The sequence below is a fragment of the Dermacentor albipictus genome, chromosome 1 (genome assembly GCF_038994185.2).
Source record: "Dermacentor albipictus isolate Rhodes 1998 colony chromosome 1, USDA_Dalb.pri_finalv2, whole genome shotgun sequence".
Classification (NCBI taxonomy): Eukaryota; Metazoa; Arthropoda; class Arachnida; order Ixodida; family Ixodidae; genus Dermacentor; species Dermacentor albipictus.
In genome coordinates, this window is record NC_091821.1 from 404168138 (window position 1) to 404185156 (window position 17019).

Genomic DNA, 17019 nt, shown 5'->3' on the forward strand with positions numbered 1-17019 from the left:
GCCCCATAAGCCCCCCCCCCCCTGGCTACGCCCCTGCCTTGCAGGAGTGCCCCGCACGAGTGGAAGGAGGCGGCAGTCCTTCCAGTCTAGAAATCCAGTAGTAAAAGTTGGCTTTTAAGCTATTGCCAATTTCATTAACCAGCATACCATGCAAAATCAAGGAGAACATAATCAACTCACAAAACATGCAGTTCTTAGATGCTAACACCTTTTCCGTCCTTCACAACACAGTTTCCGTAAAGGATTATCAAGCGAAACACAGCTAGCCACGTTTACCCACGATTTACTTGTTAATATGGAAGAAAATGCAGAAATTGATGCTCTTCTTTTTTTACTAAAGAACTTGACAAAGTACCGTACCAACACTTACTATTAAAACTATCCAAACTGAACTTGTGCCCTGGCACCCTAAAATTGGTAGCTAAGTTTCTTACTAATCGCTGTCAGTCAATACACGTCAATAATCATTCCTCCAGTTTCCTCCCAGTAACATCGAGCGTCCCTCAAGGGCCTGTTCTCGGCTCACTACTCTTTCTAATTTACATTATTGACCTTCCGCTACATGCGTCTTCACATATAGGAATGTTCCCAGATGACTGCGTCTTTTACCGAACAATGAACAATAGTTCTGGCCAACATCAGCTGCAGCTAGACCTTTACCACGTACAAAACTAGTGTGACGACTGGCTTATCACCCTTAACTCTGCTAAATGTGAAACAATTACTTTCTCTCCCCGCCAGAGCCCATTGTGTGTGCCAACTTTATTACAAACACATCCCTTGAATCAATCGAGCCATTTAAAGCTTTAGGCATCACCCTCTCCAAAGATCTAAACTAGTGAGCACACGTGACAAAGATTGTATCCGCCGCTAACGAAACGGTGGGTCTTTTGAAATGCAACCTTCGACACACACCAAAACTCGTTAAACTGCTTGTACACAAAACACTCGTACGTCCGAAACTGGATAATTGGTCAGCTATCTGGAGCCCGCACCAAAGATATCTAATAACAATACTTGAATTTGCTCAAAACCGTGCAATCACATTCATTTATTCTTCATACTCGTGCGGTGTGAGCGCTTCATCTTTTAAAACGCAATCCGATCTGCACACGCTGTCTAATCGTCACAGAATCGCCAGCTGGTGTCTGTTCTATAAGTTTTATCAAAGCAAACTTTGCCGCCCACCATATATGTTGCCCTCACCTGCACCCTTTTCCCATCGCACAAGACATCCCTTACAAGTCACCCACCCGCGCTCTTATTCCGGCAGTTTTTCGGCCTCTCTTTTTTTCGAACAGCTGCACACTAGAGCGGCCTGCCACATTATATTAAGGGAATTCTCTGTCCGAGAGCATTTGCATAATAATTACCTGTCGCAAATGAAAACAAAGGCTGCATATATTTCTATGTATTCGTATCAGTTTATATTTTCATGCATCTTTTTCTGCGTATGTCTGTTCTTTCAGTAGGCATATATATGCTCACCGTGAACCGTTAGGTAATACCCCTCTAGTCAGGGGTCTTTAAGGGAAATAAAGAAGAAGAAGAAGTAGAACTTCGAGGCCAGGCTTCAAAGACCATTCCTTCTGTAAATGACCTATCGTTCAGTCTTTTAAAGGCACACCGGAGAGTCCGACGCCTATTATCTAAGCGAGAAAAGTGGCCCAGAAGATGATTGATGGTCTCTTCACACTTGCACTCAGGGCAGGTCGGTCTGCCATTCCATTACGATAGTTGCAGGAGTTATTGAATGCTACTCCGACCCACATCCGAAACAGACGTGTTGCGTCACGTCGTGAAAGTTTTGCTAGTTTTTTCAGCATCAGTGATGGGTCGAAGCTGCATAATCGACGCTTAGAGTTCTGAGCTGTATGCCAGTAACTCAACGTGATGGTACGCGTGAGATTGCGAAGCTCTCTTGCAGCGTCTACTCTCGATAATGGTATAAGTGCCGGTGCTCCAGCCAATCCACGTCGAGAAGTGTCATCGGCGAGGTGATTACCAACTATGTCACAATGTCAGAATGCGCAATGGTAAATTTCGTTTATTTGGGACAACACCTCGTCGTAGTTACCACGTCGTAAACTTCGTAAGCTTTGGAGGGTTGCTTTCGACGCACATGGTATAGCGCATTTGCTAGGCGGTTCTTTTTGAATGTCTTCCAGAGCAGTGCGACGAGCGACCAGCTCGGAACCTGTAAATGTCGTGACGTGTGAAGTCTTAAGCTTGATGAAGACCGATCGAGATGGTCTCAAGATGGCCTCATGACGGGCCTGCTGCTCTCTGTAGGCCCCCAGGTCCCGTCAAGCTGTCCGCGACAGCTTTTTGCCTGGGGGCCCCCAACTAGTGCGTTGGGAATAAAGTGGATTCTGATTCTGATTCTGATTCAACACGTGCACTGCGCTCCGAGCTGTTGGCGTATTCCAATTACCCACGAGCGTGCGAATTGCATTTATCTAAGACTTCAGTTTTGTCACATTTCGGCGGTCATGCTCTGTCAGCTGACATGGGTGAGGTGTGAAACATTGCGGTGCCACTTGTTGTATTGTTTATCCACCGGGCTTATCCATGGCAATGGTGACCATGCTTCATCCACGACATTCTTCTTAGCTGCTCCATCATCAATGCAGGGTTCGGATACATTCTGCAGTGATGGACCAGGTTCAACAGCCAGAGTCTTTGCGGAACTTGTATTCTGTGCGCTGAGAGCAGGAATTTCTCATGAGTGTCAGCGACGAGCACGACATCACCCGACGCGAGCAGCTGCTTCTCGTTGAGTCAAATGGTTCCTCACCATATTCTTCAAGACGGATCATTCTCGCCCAAATTCTAGACACTCCTCTGATGAGGCGTCGTGACGCTCCTGACAGTTCAGACACATAAGTTGTAGCCTGGCAGTTGCCTGCAGAATGTTGCACTGCACAACGGGAACATATCGTAGACTTTCCACAGACGGCGCTCACGGGACCGAATTTTTGGCATTTCTTGTGCTGAAGTAGCGTGGGAACAAAGGGCCGGACAACATGCCGGACGTGCGTCCGCATCCCACCTGCGGTCAGTTGTTTTTCATCCACTTTGATTGCCATTTGTTTATCATCTGTGTGATTCAAATAAGAACTGTAGAATATTTCCGCTATGTTGCCCTTGGTGTCACTCTTTATTGACTTTTTGGGATATTGCTATATATATATATATAAGTATATATATTGCACATTGTTCTTTATTTGAACACATAAGCTGATTTCTACATCTGCCTTAGCAACGTCTTTAATATTGCTGGCGTAACGCGTGCCCAACAGTGTGCCCAGTGAACTTTTTCTGCGGAGCCCCAGAAATAGCCTCAAGGCTACTCTATACATTCGTAATCTATTTGCGATTGCTTAACTATCATCATCATCATCAGCCTGGTTACGTCCACTGCAGGGCAAAGGCCTCTCCCATACTTCTCCAACTACCCCGGTCATGTAATAATTGTGGCCATGTTGTCCCTGCAAACTTTATAATCTCATCCGCCCACCTAACTTTCTGCCGCCATCTGCTACGCTTGCCTTCCCTTGGAATCCATTCCGTAACTCTTAATGACCATCGGTTATCTTCCCTCCTCATTACGTGTCCTGCCCATGCCCATTTATTTTTCTTGATTTCAACAAAGATATCCTTAACTCGCTTTTTTTCCCTCACCCAATCTGCTCTTTTTTTTATCCCTCAACGTTACACCTATCATTCTCCTTTCCATAGCTCGTTGCGTCGTCCTCAATTTAAGTAGCACCTTTTTCGTGAGCCTCCAGGTTTTTGCCACGTACGTGAGTGCTGGTAAGACACAGCTGTTATAGACTGTTCTCTTGAGGGATAATGGCAACCTGCTGTATCAGATGTCTTTCAGTATTTTTACATACGGCTCTTCTACACCCTGATTGTGCAATGCCTCCGTGACTGCTGAGGTTTCGACTGAATCAAACGCTTTCTCATAATCAATGAAAGCTGTATATAAGGTTTGGGTATATTCCGCACATTTCTCTATCCCCTGATTGATAGTGTGAATACGGTCTATTGTGGAGTAGCCTTTACGGAATCCTGCCTGGTCCTTTGGTTGACGGAAGTCTAAAGTGTTCCTGATTTTATTTGCAGTTACCTTGGTAAATACTTTGTATGCAACGGACAGTAAGCTGATCGGTCTATAGTTTTTCAAGTGTTTGGCGTCCCCTTTCTTATGGATTAGGATTATGTTAGCATTTTTCCAAGATTCTGGTACGCTCGAAGTCATGAGGCATTGCATATACAGGGTGGCCAGTTTTTTTATTTGCTTAACTATAGTCTACTTTAATTGGACAACAGAAGGTTTAGTGACTAGCCAGGGTATCTAAGAATAATTATTAGTTATCGTAACAGCACTTGTTAGAACTTTATTTTACCTACAAATATACTTGCAATAAATCTTGCCATTTTCAAAAAAGGCCTGTGCGGAGTGACTTACTGCTGTTGGCTGTGTAAATGGCCAACAGGTTTTTCGGAATTATTATTTAGAGTGGTTCAAGGCACAGTTGTGGTCTGGAACACATATATCTTGTGTTTGCGTTAACTTTTTCAGTTAACTCTCAAAACTCACGTGCTGGGAAATGTTCGGGCCGCTTCGTAATAACAGTTCATTTTCTTTTCTGAAAATGGAGAAAACTTTGGCCTTATCCTCGAGAAATTATGCAAATTTTCGAAAAGAGAGACAGGGTAACATTTTTACAACTTTCGCCAAATAGAAAACTATAGTGGAAATTGTGGTGCACAAAAAAACAACAGAGGTGCCTTAAATCCCTTTCGTAAAATTTCTAACAACTGGAGTGAACGTGGCGGGGAAGGTCCTCTATGCATTTCAAGGTGTAACGCCTTTTGGGGTAATGAGCTTCCTCTTGTGCATTTGGCGTCTAATCGCGTCGTCATTAGCGTAAAGCTGCGCGGTACCGATCGCATTAATAAAACTGCACATGCCGCCTAACAAACAAAGCCACAGTTTATAAAGTATGAAAGTATCATAGGCCCCTGCGGCAATAACAACTTCCAGGGAGGATCACTTACGGCGCATTTAATTGTCGCTCATTTGCAAAGGAAATAGACAGCACTTACGGAAGGAGCTTCGACGTGCTCTACGCTGTGCTCGATGTGTAGCGGTTTTTTTTTTCTGCTTCGTTACGGTTTCACCGATATAATTTTTTCTGCATCATGGTCAGCTAATTGAACGGAATCGGGGTTGTCAGCGTTCAACGAGGGAATTGATCGCACGTGCTGAGAAGAGCACGACGGGCGACCACCGATCAATTTCGCTGGCGTTGCATAATCGATTTCCAGTAAAGCCGTTATCGCGTCTCAGGTTAGAATATCGCATTACAAGTTCCTTCTATGGCTCTTCTTTATTTATATAAAGAAGAGCCTTAGAAGGGTTAGCCTGTGAAGCGTGCACGAAAGCAACATACATATTTAAGTTGCTTTCGTGAACGTTCCACATGCTAACCCTTTCGCAGCCGGTATATACGGCTCTCAAAATTACTTTCTGGAGCACGGCCGCTCATGCGAGATTGTTTACTTTCTTTTTCTTTTAGGCGGCTATTACGGATAGCACTTTCAGGTTGCTCCTGTCTTAATGTATTGTCACGTAGCACATTACAATGTACAGTCGACGAAAGGGAGGAAAATCGGGAAATTATGAATGGCCTGGAATTTTTTTTCTGCAGTAGTCATTCCTTTTTTTTTTCTCTCTTTTTGTCTGTGGCAGTCACTTCTTTCTTGCGTACAGGTTTTGCTGCAGCGTTCATGCTTGGCCTTTCTAGTTGTAGTGTTGCACCGGAAAAGTGTTGATTTTTCTTGCATAGTGATTACGCATTCCTTTTACGTGGTCTATTGCAGATATTTTTTTATAGAATACGCTCGTTTCCACTTCCGTTTCGGTTAACCGATAACTATAGCGCTTTTTTTTGAAAATCATAGGTTCGGCTCCAGTATGGACTAGCATATTTGTTCACGCAGCGGAAGAGCAGGCTGCTGCTCTTCCGCTGGTTCCCTCGGTCGGCGCTGCGGATGGTGCGCCGACCGAGGGAACCATTGCGAGCGTTCGCAGGTACCGGCGCGACCCGATTATCGTCTCCGAATCCGCGCGCCAGTGGTACTAGGTGGTGAAGCGTGACCAGGGACCTTAAACGCCCCTCACCAGGCCACACAAATATTTTTCGATATAAGCGGGAAATTTTTATGTGACCTACAAGTATTGTTCTACAGTACTAATTTTTCAAATTAGTTCATTCATAGCCGATATAGAGATATCGAAGGGCCGAGCGAGATTCTTCATTTAAGTGCCCCGAACCCATGATTTCAGGAGGCGAGCGCCACTGGCAAGAGACACTCTCTCCACTTGTCCCGCCTTACATAGGCAATTTAAATTCTTTCCCTGCCTTCTCCCATGAGGGAGCAGGATAATCACGTAACGCTTAAATAATGGGCCTCGCATTCTTTTTTTATCGCTTCTTTGTTCCTCGGCGCACTTCCAGTGAAGGCGTCGCCGCAAGCGGTGCGATTGTTCTGTTTCGTACCACGGACTATTTTGCGCGCTGTGCACGAGAAAACCTGACTAGCGGCATAATTCACTGGTAAACGAACACTGAGGCGATGCAAGCATGTCATAGAGCCTGGTCGTGCGCTAGAACACGGTAAAAAATGATACACTTGATTTGTCTGCGCGCGCGACTGGAATTCATGCGAACAAGCAGACAAAACAGAGGTACATATCTCTCACTACGCCACAAAGTAAAACAAAACCACATAGACTTTCGTTTTTTATGATTTACTATTTTTCTAAGGTTTAATTAGTCTATTGTAGCAACAGATATGACACGAATAACAGATCTTGCACCAAATTATTCTAGAAGTCACGTGTCACTATGAGCGAAACAAGAAGGCATAGGTCAACAGTCTCGGAGCGTGGCGCCCGCAATGAGAAAGGCAAACGGCGTTTAGTCTAAAAGGTCATGCAGGTCTTTCCGCGGAGCGGGGCGATGTAATACTTAGCAGACATGATTGTGAACCGGCATTGTATGCCTTGCGCTTGTCAGCTCACAATGGTGAGAGCTGGTGAGGGGCCCTTTAAAAATCAAAAACCCCGAAAACATCAAACGCCACTTTACTGCTTCTCACGCTTCCAGGAAATTGAAACTAATGCAACCGTAATGAAGCTTATGCAGTCGTAAGGCTAGCTTTCTGGTTCTTTTTTTTTCTTTCTCCAGGCGTTAAAAGCTGGCCACGAAGGCTTTGCACGAAGGCGAAATTTCTGGTTATTTTTTTTTTCTTTTCCCCGCTCAGCTTGGCCGGCGCAGCTGGTGCCTGTGACTGTTAAAAAGCTGCATTCAAAGACAACGCACTAACAACACTGACGACGCTGGATTTCTTCCACCACGGGACCCTTCAGGCTGTCTCTTTAAAGAATGCACCAGAAATATTGCGTTCGTACACAGCCTTCCCGGCAAGCGCTTCTCGATAAACATTACGGTTGCATGAGTTGCACCTGCCGGGAAGCGCGAGAAGAATGCCCGGTACTCTTTCATGCTATCGCGCTCTGGTCTAAAGGGCGAATCTTAAGCGTCTCTCTTTCTTTGTCCTCGTCATTTGCACTGCGTGTGAGCACGAAGACTGTAAACCAGTTCCGATGTTAAACGAATTTAGTGGTGTGTACAACAGGTTGTGAAAAGCAGAGAACGGATTCAGTGTGTGATTGAGAAAAGAAATATGACCTCTGTGCTTTCTACGCGTAGAAAGTTGTAATAAACTTGAGCAACACTGCATTGGTCTTGCATTTTAGGCACTTGATTTCTACTTATTTGAGTATCAAGACTCTATTCTGCATGGAAGTAAAACCAGCAAAATAGTTTTTTAAGCGTGAGGTTGTAAGCACGCACAATTAAAGAGTGTTTGTTGACTACCTATTAAATTCGGTTAAATATTTTGCGGACCCCTCTCAAATTATGAAAGCAAATGAGGTTAAAATTTCCCTCGTGAGATCTTGCCCATATGAGGGCAACACGTCTGTGAAAGCTCATTGTATCCATTATGTCGTTGATAACTCTTTGTAATGTGCCACCTGTTGGCGCAAGCTAGTAATATTCTTCATTGTAACAATTCTTGTCTGACTCGAATGTACTACATCTAAACTGTTCCTGCAGATTAATATCCGCAACCCTCGTTGTGCTGTAAATATAAATGCGGTTTTTTGAGCAAGTGAGTTATGTTAACATGTGCTAACAGGTGGCTTAACAAAAAGACAACTGCGCTACACTGGGAACCTCTGGTTAACGAACTGAGGAATGCCCTCTTCATATTTTGGCTGGGGTGAGTGTTTTGCTGTCCGCATTTTCTTCATTCAATGCAACACAATAAATTCAACCAAACAGGAGCACTAGCTCATTTCCGTTCGTGCAACCCCGTAGTCTTCAAGCACTGTAGAGATGCTGCAGACGTTAAAAGCGCACGCCACACATTTATTCATTTGACAGACCATAGAAATTAAACACTTTATTAAAAATTTTTCCTGCATAGAGTCATCTCCGAAAACCTATCCTCACAGCACTGTGCAATTCCCCTCGCAAAATAATCTAACCAACCACAATATAGAACACAGATTTTTTTTTACATTTAGCATATACTAAACACAAATTGACGTACTAAGCCACCAACTTGTGCGTCGTCGCGATGCATTTATTTCGGTCTCAATGCACTTCCTTGAAAATGCATGTCACTAACGCATTTGTCGCCCCTCCACGTGTTTCTTGTGGTGGTCTCAGATTTGCTGGAGCGTCTGTTTGGGTTGAATGAAGTGCGTACTCCAAAACATAAAGCGATGGTCAACCCATTTAGCCACTCAACTGCCTTTCGAATTTCCCGATCTCCTTCCAAACGGGCTGGCCAGGGTATGGATGGATGGATAAATAGTATGAGTGCCTCTTTAGAAGCGGCGTTGTGGGTTGCGGCACAATGATCTTGTTATTATTTTCTAAACTGACACACCTAGATCTGTTTAAGAAACTCAAAGAGTTACAAGACCCGAACTTAGTGTACCACAATTTCGATGATGATGAAGCAACATGTACTGGGCCCGAAATAAATCGGTGGTGCACGCATGCACCAGACGGGGTGGTCCCCTAGTCACGGGACCCATATATTCCCAGCAGCTCCTGGCCCCTGTCTGTCATTGCGAGCTGGATCGGTAGGGCGGGGCTGGATAGCAAGGTCTCCTATCTCTCAAGGGGTTGGGGATTGGGGGTGTTGGTGGGAAGGGGTGGAGGGGGGTGGGGTATTGAGCTCTGTGCATTCTGCCAAGACGTGCGGCCGGGTGCCCTTTTCTCTTCTGCAAAAAGGACAGAGCATATCGTATTCCACAAGGTACATGCGGTTCATGAGTACGAGATGCGCAAGCGATCCCGCCTGCGCTCGACGCTGGATCGTCTGTTGTTGCATGGTGAGTTTGGGTTGCGGTTTTGGCAGTCTGCACCGTTCCTCTCGGTGCATCCGGGTAATGTCCCGAAAGCTGGTAACCGGGTGCGGTAGCTCTTCCAGCTCGTGCTCGGTCCGGATTTACATTTCTCGGGCATGGTAGCCGGCGATGGTGTTGCCTGCTACCTGCGAGTGAGCCGAGGTCCCCACATGCTTTGCGGCTCTTCCCGGAGGCTTGTGCTTGGCTAGAATGGCTGGGGCCGCGGAGGGGATTACCCCCCTGCGGAAGCTCTTCTAGACTGCCTTTGAGTCGATGAGTATTGTGTCCACGCTCGACTGTGCGAGGGCCACGGCCGCTTCTTCGGCAACTGCGGGGTCTGTTGTTTTCAGGGACGCGCTGACAATCAGCCTGTCTTTTGATGTAACCACCACCGCTGCACGGTCACGGTGTTTTCGGAGCGAGGCCTCCGCGTAGAGGACCCTGGGGTTCTCTTCCAGCTTCCGGGCTAGGGCTTTGGCTAGCGCGGTGTGCCTCTCGTCGTCCTTGCCAGGTGTGATGTTCAGGGGAAAGGATTTTGTCTGAATGATCGTTTTCCAGTGTTCCAGAAGGACCGCCTTTATGGGTACTGGCCCGGTCTGCCATCCTATCTTGCATAGGGCAGCTCGTCCATGTTCCGTGTGACTGAGCCGGATTCTCTGATTAGAGAGATGGGCTTCGATGAGCGCCTCCACCGTGTTGTGGACGCTCATGTCTAGCAGTTTTTGCGTGGACGAGTAATAGGCATGTCCAGTGCTTGTTTAGTTGCCTTACGAAGCATCGTCTTTAGGGTGTCCGTATTCGCCTTCGTCAGCTGGAGATACGTGGCGGAGTAAGTAACCGGCGACACGACGAACGTGCGTACCAGGCGCATGGCATCGTCCTCTTTAAGGCCTCGGTTTCTAGTAGATGCCCTCCGAATCATACCGAGTATCTGTTCGGTTGTAGTCTTGATCTTTGTGATGGCGGGCTGTGCCTTCCGCTCTCTCTGAAGTATTAGGCCGAGACCCCTAATCTTTTGTGTTGGCTTGATGGTCGTTCCGGCGATTGTGATAATCACGTTCGGCGGCAGCTCCTTGGATTTTCCTGGTTGGATCATGAGCAGCTCTTATTTCTGGGGAGCGCAGCTCAGTCCGCACGACTTTGCGTACTCGTGCACGGTCGTTGCCGCCCGCTGCAAGAATTCCTCCATCCAGGAATCGGAATCGGCTCGGGCCGTCCACACCGTAATACCGTCGGCGTAGAACGCGTGGTCCACGCCTTCAATTTGCTTGAGTAGATCGGGCAGTGGCAGCAGGGCAAGAGTGAAGATGAGGGGCGACAAGACCGATCCCTGAGGGGTGCCGCTATCGCCGAGGTCGACAGGGTTCGACTTCTCGTCCCCTATCCTGATGGTCACCGTTCGGTCTGAGAGAAAATATTTTATGTAGCCGAATGTCTTTCGGCCACACCGGGTTTTGTTTAGATTCTGCAACACGCTCGCGTGGGACACGTTGCCGAACGCTCCTTTCAGGTCCTGAGCGAGTATCCGGCGTGGCGCGTGCCTCGTTGCAGGCTTGGCGACAGTTCGTGGAGTTGGATCATCACGTCTTGCGTACGGAGATGTTGCCTGAAGCCGTACATCGTCTCTGGAATCTTATCCGTTTCTTCGAGGTGCTTCTGCAGCCGGCGAAGGACCATGCGCTCCATCACCTTCCCCACGCAGGATGTGAGGGAGATAGGCCGCATGTTGTCCCTCGTGAGGGCCTTGCCGGGCTTTGGAATGAAGAGGACCTCGGCGTCCATCCATTCCTTCAGCAACTGCGAGCTTTCCCAGGCTTCATTAACGTGCTCTAGGAGGCCGCTGGCCGCTGTACCGCTCATGTTACCGAGTAATTTGTAAGTTATGGCGTCCCTGCCTGGCGCACTTCTCTTGTTACTGTCTTCTATCGCTGACCACAGTTCCGTCATTGTAAACGGCCGGTCCACTTCTTCGTTGTCGGGTCCTTCGTACATCTCGCGCTCCGGGGACAGGCCCTTCTCTGCCTTTAAGTACTTAGCCTTCAGGTCTTCCAGGAGCCTGCGGCCGTCTCCTTTGTACGTGTTCAATACTTTGGGTAAGGTTGCGATCGGTCGCAGTTTTGCTACTGAGCTGCTCGATCAGATGCCTCAAGAAACACGACGTCTTCCGCGTCGAGAGCTTGCCCTGTTGGCCGTAGCAGGTCTTCAGCCAATTTTCCTTACATAGTTGGGCCGCGTGCTCAGTGATCTGTTTGTTCAAGACTGCTATTGGCTTGGCCAGCTTTTTGTTGTGTTTCTGACGTTTCCACCGTCGCGTTAACAAGTGTCGGACCACCCACATGTGGGTCAGTCTGGCATCCACGTACGGTGTCGGCGACGTCGTTGCGATTTCTTTGGTAAATTTATCGAGGGCCTTCTTCCGGTCCCTCGCCCATTCCGTGTAGGTCCTTTGTGTTTCAGCTTGTCCCGATTCTTCCTCCGACGCCGCTTCTTGTTCTTGGATAAACTTTCTCATCTTCTCCCAATCCGTGATCCGCGCCATCTCCAGCACAGCCCGATATCGGGTGCCTCGGATCGTGATGCCGATCACGCTGTAGTCAGACCTCAAGTCCACTTCTTCGCTTTTCCAGGAGACGTCCAGCGTGCCTGATAACCACGACAGGTCTGGCGTGGTGTTACCTGGTGGTTACCTCCGGATCCTTCAGGAGGGAAATCTCGGGATCCTGCATTGCTTTGGCCAATGCTTTTCCTTTCTTAGACTGAAACTAATAGCCCCACAATTGTGTGAGGGGCGTTAAAGTCGCCGAGGATCAGGAGCGGTCTGGTCCCCGATAACCCTTTCGCCTAGCTCACCATGCGGTCAAATTCGTACTGCCGTTGTGACGGCCGGCAGTACGCGCTCATTACAAATAAATTGCCCGAGGTGGCAATTTCTCTCGCATGAATTTCGACCAGCGTGTGCTCGCACCCACCCTGCGCAGTGACGTATTGAGTTGCCGCCAGGTTGCTGCGGTCGAGCACCGCCGTTCTGTTCTCCGTGGATACCGTGTAAGTGACGTATACCCCGGGAGCCGGGAGTCTTGGTTTCCCGTTTGTTTCTTGTAAAGTAATTACATCGGGCTTGTTTTCTTGCCCATAAATGTGTAATAATAGTTCCGCTTCTTTGTTGAGGATCTCGCGGCAGTTCTATTGGTAAATTACAGTGGTATCCTCCCCCCCCCCCCATTTTTCTTCTTGTGCTTCTTACTTGGCTTCTGCATCATCCTTTCCGGACGTCTCGAGTCGATTGCGCCTTTTCGCGATCGCGCCTTTTTTTCGGACCGCTCTTTTGTGAGGGACGCGAAGCGGTTCCTCACCGATGTTGAGGCTACTTTTGGTGCTAGGCGCTTGTGCTTCACCGATCACATCTGAGGCTGACTCTCGACAGCCTCGAGTCGGGCGTCCATTTGGCCTAGCCTTCCATTAGTTTGCGAAATTGCGGCCGTAATGGCCATCAGCTCTCCTTCTCGCGGGATCTGTTTCATTGCCGTGGTCGCAGTCACTGCGGTCGCCGCTTCCTCTCCGCTGGTGGGCTCATTTCGGCGTCCATCGCCTCTTGATTACTTGATGCCCGTTGCGTAACCCCAGCCTCTCCTGCCGCCCGCTCTAGGCGGTTCGAAGGGGGGTCCCTCCGCGGCAACCTGCGCAAGCCTGCGGCGTTGTTTCCCGCCGTGCTGTTGTTTTGGGGGCTAGCATTTCACGAGCTGCTGTTATTCGCCAACGCATCGATCTTATTCATAAGCGCCCGTATTTGGACGTTCTGCTCCTGGATCTCAGCGTTTTGGTGCTCTATAATCCTCTTAAGTTCTAACACTTCGCTACTGTCCTTCTGCTGATTGGCTTGCGAGTTAGGGGGTTGGGAGGGGGTGAGCGGTGGGAACTCGGTGTCGTTGGTTCGAGCGACGGGAGACCTGTTGGTCCAGCCCAACTTTTACTCGGCAATGCCTCGGCGTCCGGTTGACTTGCTCTGGTACCTTGAACTGGCCCTCGATCTCAAACTGGTCCGGGAGCGCGAGCGGCGGTTGCCGCCGCCGCTCGCGCTCCACCGGATGGTATCTTCGATCGGGAGCGACTCCGGCGGCCGTTTCCGCCGCCACTGTTATTGCTGCAGCGGCCTGGCGCGTGTGACCGGCCCCGTTGTTTCGAGGCGCTATGGTGGGTTCCGCCTGCAGGACTTCTCCTGTCTCGATTTCTTCTTCCGGCGTCTTCTTCCTCTGCTAAGCGCCATTCCCAGCGTCGCCGGCGGACAACGTAGGGCGTCTCGAAGCGGGCTTTGCAGGCCTTGTCAGTGGTCAGTCGTTTGCCTCCGCACAGGCCACACTTCGAGACAAATTTGTGGTATCCGGCGGGGTTTTAGATTCAGCACCCTCGGCAGATCGTGTTCGAAGGATCCGGGCACACGTCCATTCCGTGGCCCACTTCCCCGCACGCATTCCATACGTCGATTTGTTTTCTGTGCAATGTGCACTCCGCGAGTAGGTTACCGCATCTCAAGTAATTGGGTACTTTGTGCCCTTCGAAAGCAATGACGACTGATCGGGCCTTACCGATTCGATTTGCCTGTAGGGCCTTTGGGTTATCCTGTGCACAACATTGTCCTGAAGCTCCTGGGCTGTATCTTTGAGCGGGATTTTCTCATGATGCCCTTCACCGTGCCATGGGGGGGGAGGGGGGGGGGGGGCGTTTCGTAGGTACTTATTTCGTGCGCCGTGCCGCGTATGTCGATCCTTCCTACTGCAGCGTATCGGTCGGCATGCTCTCTCTTGGAGGTGCTCACCACTACGATATTTTGCTGCAGGTTGGGGCACACGACGTCTTCACTTGCTGCATTGGCGGGGATCTGTGCCGCACCGTGAGTGCACGATTTAGTTCAACGCAAGTCACGTCGCTCGCGTGGAGCCCGCCTCACGGTCGCAACACGATTTTTATGTCGCCGCGTGGCAAGTTTGGCATGCGCGCGCCTTTCAACAATTTGCCCTTGTTTATACGTTTCGCCCTTGAGTGACATGTATCGCTATCAGTGGCGCCACCACCGAGGTTGTTGCTCCGGCTGTTGACATCAGCCGTGGCCTTGGCGCCATCTTGGCTCGTTTGAAGTACGGGATTTAGGTCTATCTTGGCCATGCCTTTGTGCCTCACTCTCTTACCGGCAGCTTTCCAGCCTTGCGAGCTTGAGCACTGGTCCGGTGAAATTTTGATGCCATCCACCTCTACACACATAGCGGTCATCATCTTAGGTCAATGCTCACTTGCGTAATCACAGATGGTTCGATGTTCCGCTGGCGGCTTCACCAAGGCCGCCAGCGGAACTGTGTTTGAATGCCTCCATTGTTTGTCGTCGTCCTACATTTCCGCCACCAAATTTCCCATCCCCTCTTGCTAATGTATTTCGCCGACATTTTTATTTTTCAACTGCTATCGCTGAACCCAAAGAGTTCAAGCAGGCCAGCGAAGCCTAAACCGCCTGCCTAGCGTATATAGTCAAAGTCTAATATATGTGTTGTGTCATATTCCTACCTTCATCGCAGCAAGCACATTCTTCTTCTTCTTTGTTGTACCTCTCTTTATTATTATGTGTACGTACTAAGCTATCCTGATTTCTTTTCGAAAAATAAAGAGATTCCCTTCTATTACCACAAGATGTTTTTTGCCCGACTAGCTAATATCTTCACGTGACGCGCTAGGTTTTTGGCAGTGTCACGAAGATCGCACAGAGAAAAAACACGATATTCTCGGATAGTGTCAATCAATTCTGGGGTTTTACGTGCGAGAACCACGATATGATTATAAACGACATCATAGGGGAGCAGGTAATCCGTATTTATTTTGACCACCAGGGGATCGCCAACGTGCCCGCAATGGACGGAACAGGGGCGTTTTTCAATTCGTTCATATAAAAAATTACCGACGATTACGTTACTTTCTAATGCGAAATTTGAGCGCAGCAAATAAGCTGTTTCACCTTTTCGATAGATTGAGGTAAAGAAATCGAGCAACACATGTATGCGCTATCACAGAATTTTTTTTTTATTTTTCACACGTATTCTTTTAACAAAGACTCCACTAACAGTTCTTGACAGTCATGAAGGAAGCTTTGTGGTCGGAGAAATAGACTGATATATGTTCGACTTGGTACACCAATGCTTGATTCTCAAAGACGAGATCTATACAAGTGCCTCGCGAGGTTGTCACAGCCGTGGGACGCGTTACGAGCGAGAGGAACGGGATGTTCTCCCGCATAAGTGTTAGGAAATTGCTGTTTGTCTTTATGTCAACAATAAAGGCCCCCACTACTAACATCGGTGTGGATCGATGGACGGTTAATGCGAGTTGCAGGAAGTGCACGACGCCTTTCGTGAGTGCGGTAAGGGCGAAGTAGGCAGCTACTACAAGCAAGCCGTTGGGCAACTTTGCGGCGCACAGTTCGCCAACTTCATGTGACGTGCCAAACATTTCGACTGGTATTGCAGAGAGACCTGTGCGCAAGTAGATAGCGACTCCCGCCGCTCTGTTGTGGTCTCTGCGAGCACCACAGCAGTATAGGAAATCTATGATTTCGAGAGGCTCTTCGGGATCCATCCAGGTTTCAGCAAAGCAAAGTGCAGAGGAATGGCACAGAATGTGATCGTGGTGTACGTCCTTGGCATGTGCGGCAAGGGAGCGTACGTTAAGAGCGGAGATCAACAAGTAGTGCGGCTGTTCAGTCATGGCGAGGCACTTGGCGGTGATGGTGTCAAGTTTGTGGGACTGCAACCGACGAAGTTCATCGGCTAGCTTTCTGTCCGGATTGGCTTTTCCGTGGTAGAATGTGAAGTCGTTGTCAACATTGGTCAGGTAGAGTCTGTTGATGTCTGTAGCGCGACTCAGTGCCACGTATACCAACTTCTGTGGATGATTCTTGGCGTAGGAGTACACGACTTCATCATATGTGCCACCCTGGGATTTATGAATGGTAATGGCGCTCGCCTGCACAACGGGAAGCTGGCATCTTCTTACCGATACATTCGTCTTCTTATCGATAACGCAGGTGACGGCACGCCTTTCAATCGGTATCCAGTTCGGTTGAATGTTTCTGTTGAGCTTGCGTAACTGGTGTGATTTTGCGGCCGCTACGGTTCCGATCGCAAGTTTGGAGCCAAGCTCCCCGAACTGCAACCATATGCGTAGCGGTTTCCCATGGGTGTCGTTTTCGATGAATTTCAGTGTTCCCACCGATCCATTAACAAGGCCATCGGAAACATCCACGTTGAGGGTGATCATGTAAGGCTTGCCAATGCACAGCATTATATTTGCTGGCAAATTTCCTATTTCGGCCTTGGGTAACGTTTCGACCTTACGCATGGCCTCTGTTTGCTCTTGCATAGACCTACACCCAACGATTGTATCCTGTGCCGTGCATGGTACAGCATTACCCTGTGCTACTATGGCCTTTGTTGTGTTGTAGTAATCAGATTCCTTGTTGGAGTAGAACAAGCGTA

General features: G+C 48.6%; 2 protein-coding genes across 14 annotated transcripts in view; one reads left to right on the plus strand and one right to left on the minus strand.

Moving 5' to 3' along the window:
- LOC135903595 (uncharacterized) overlaps positions 1-17019 on the plus strand; it is a 1541440-nt gene that overhangs the window by 804214 nt on the left and 720207 nt on the right. The gene's annotated exons all lie outside the window — the stretch shown is intronic.
- On the minus strand, positions 15617-16852 carry LOC139057933 (uncharacterized; the record flags this gene model as incomplete). The annotated part of the gene is made up of 1 exon (XM_070536738.1): positions 15617-16852. A coding segment is annotated over exon 1 (1209 nt), but the record flags the coding sequence as incomplete, so codon positions are not given.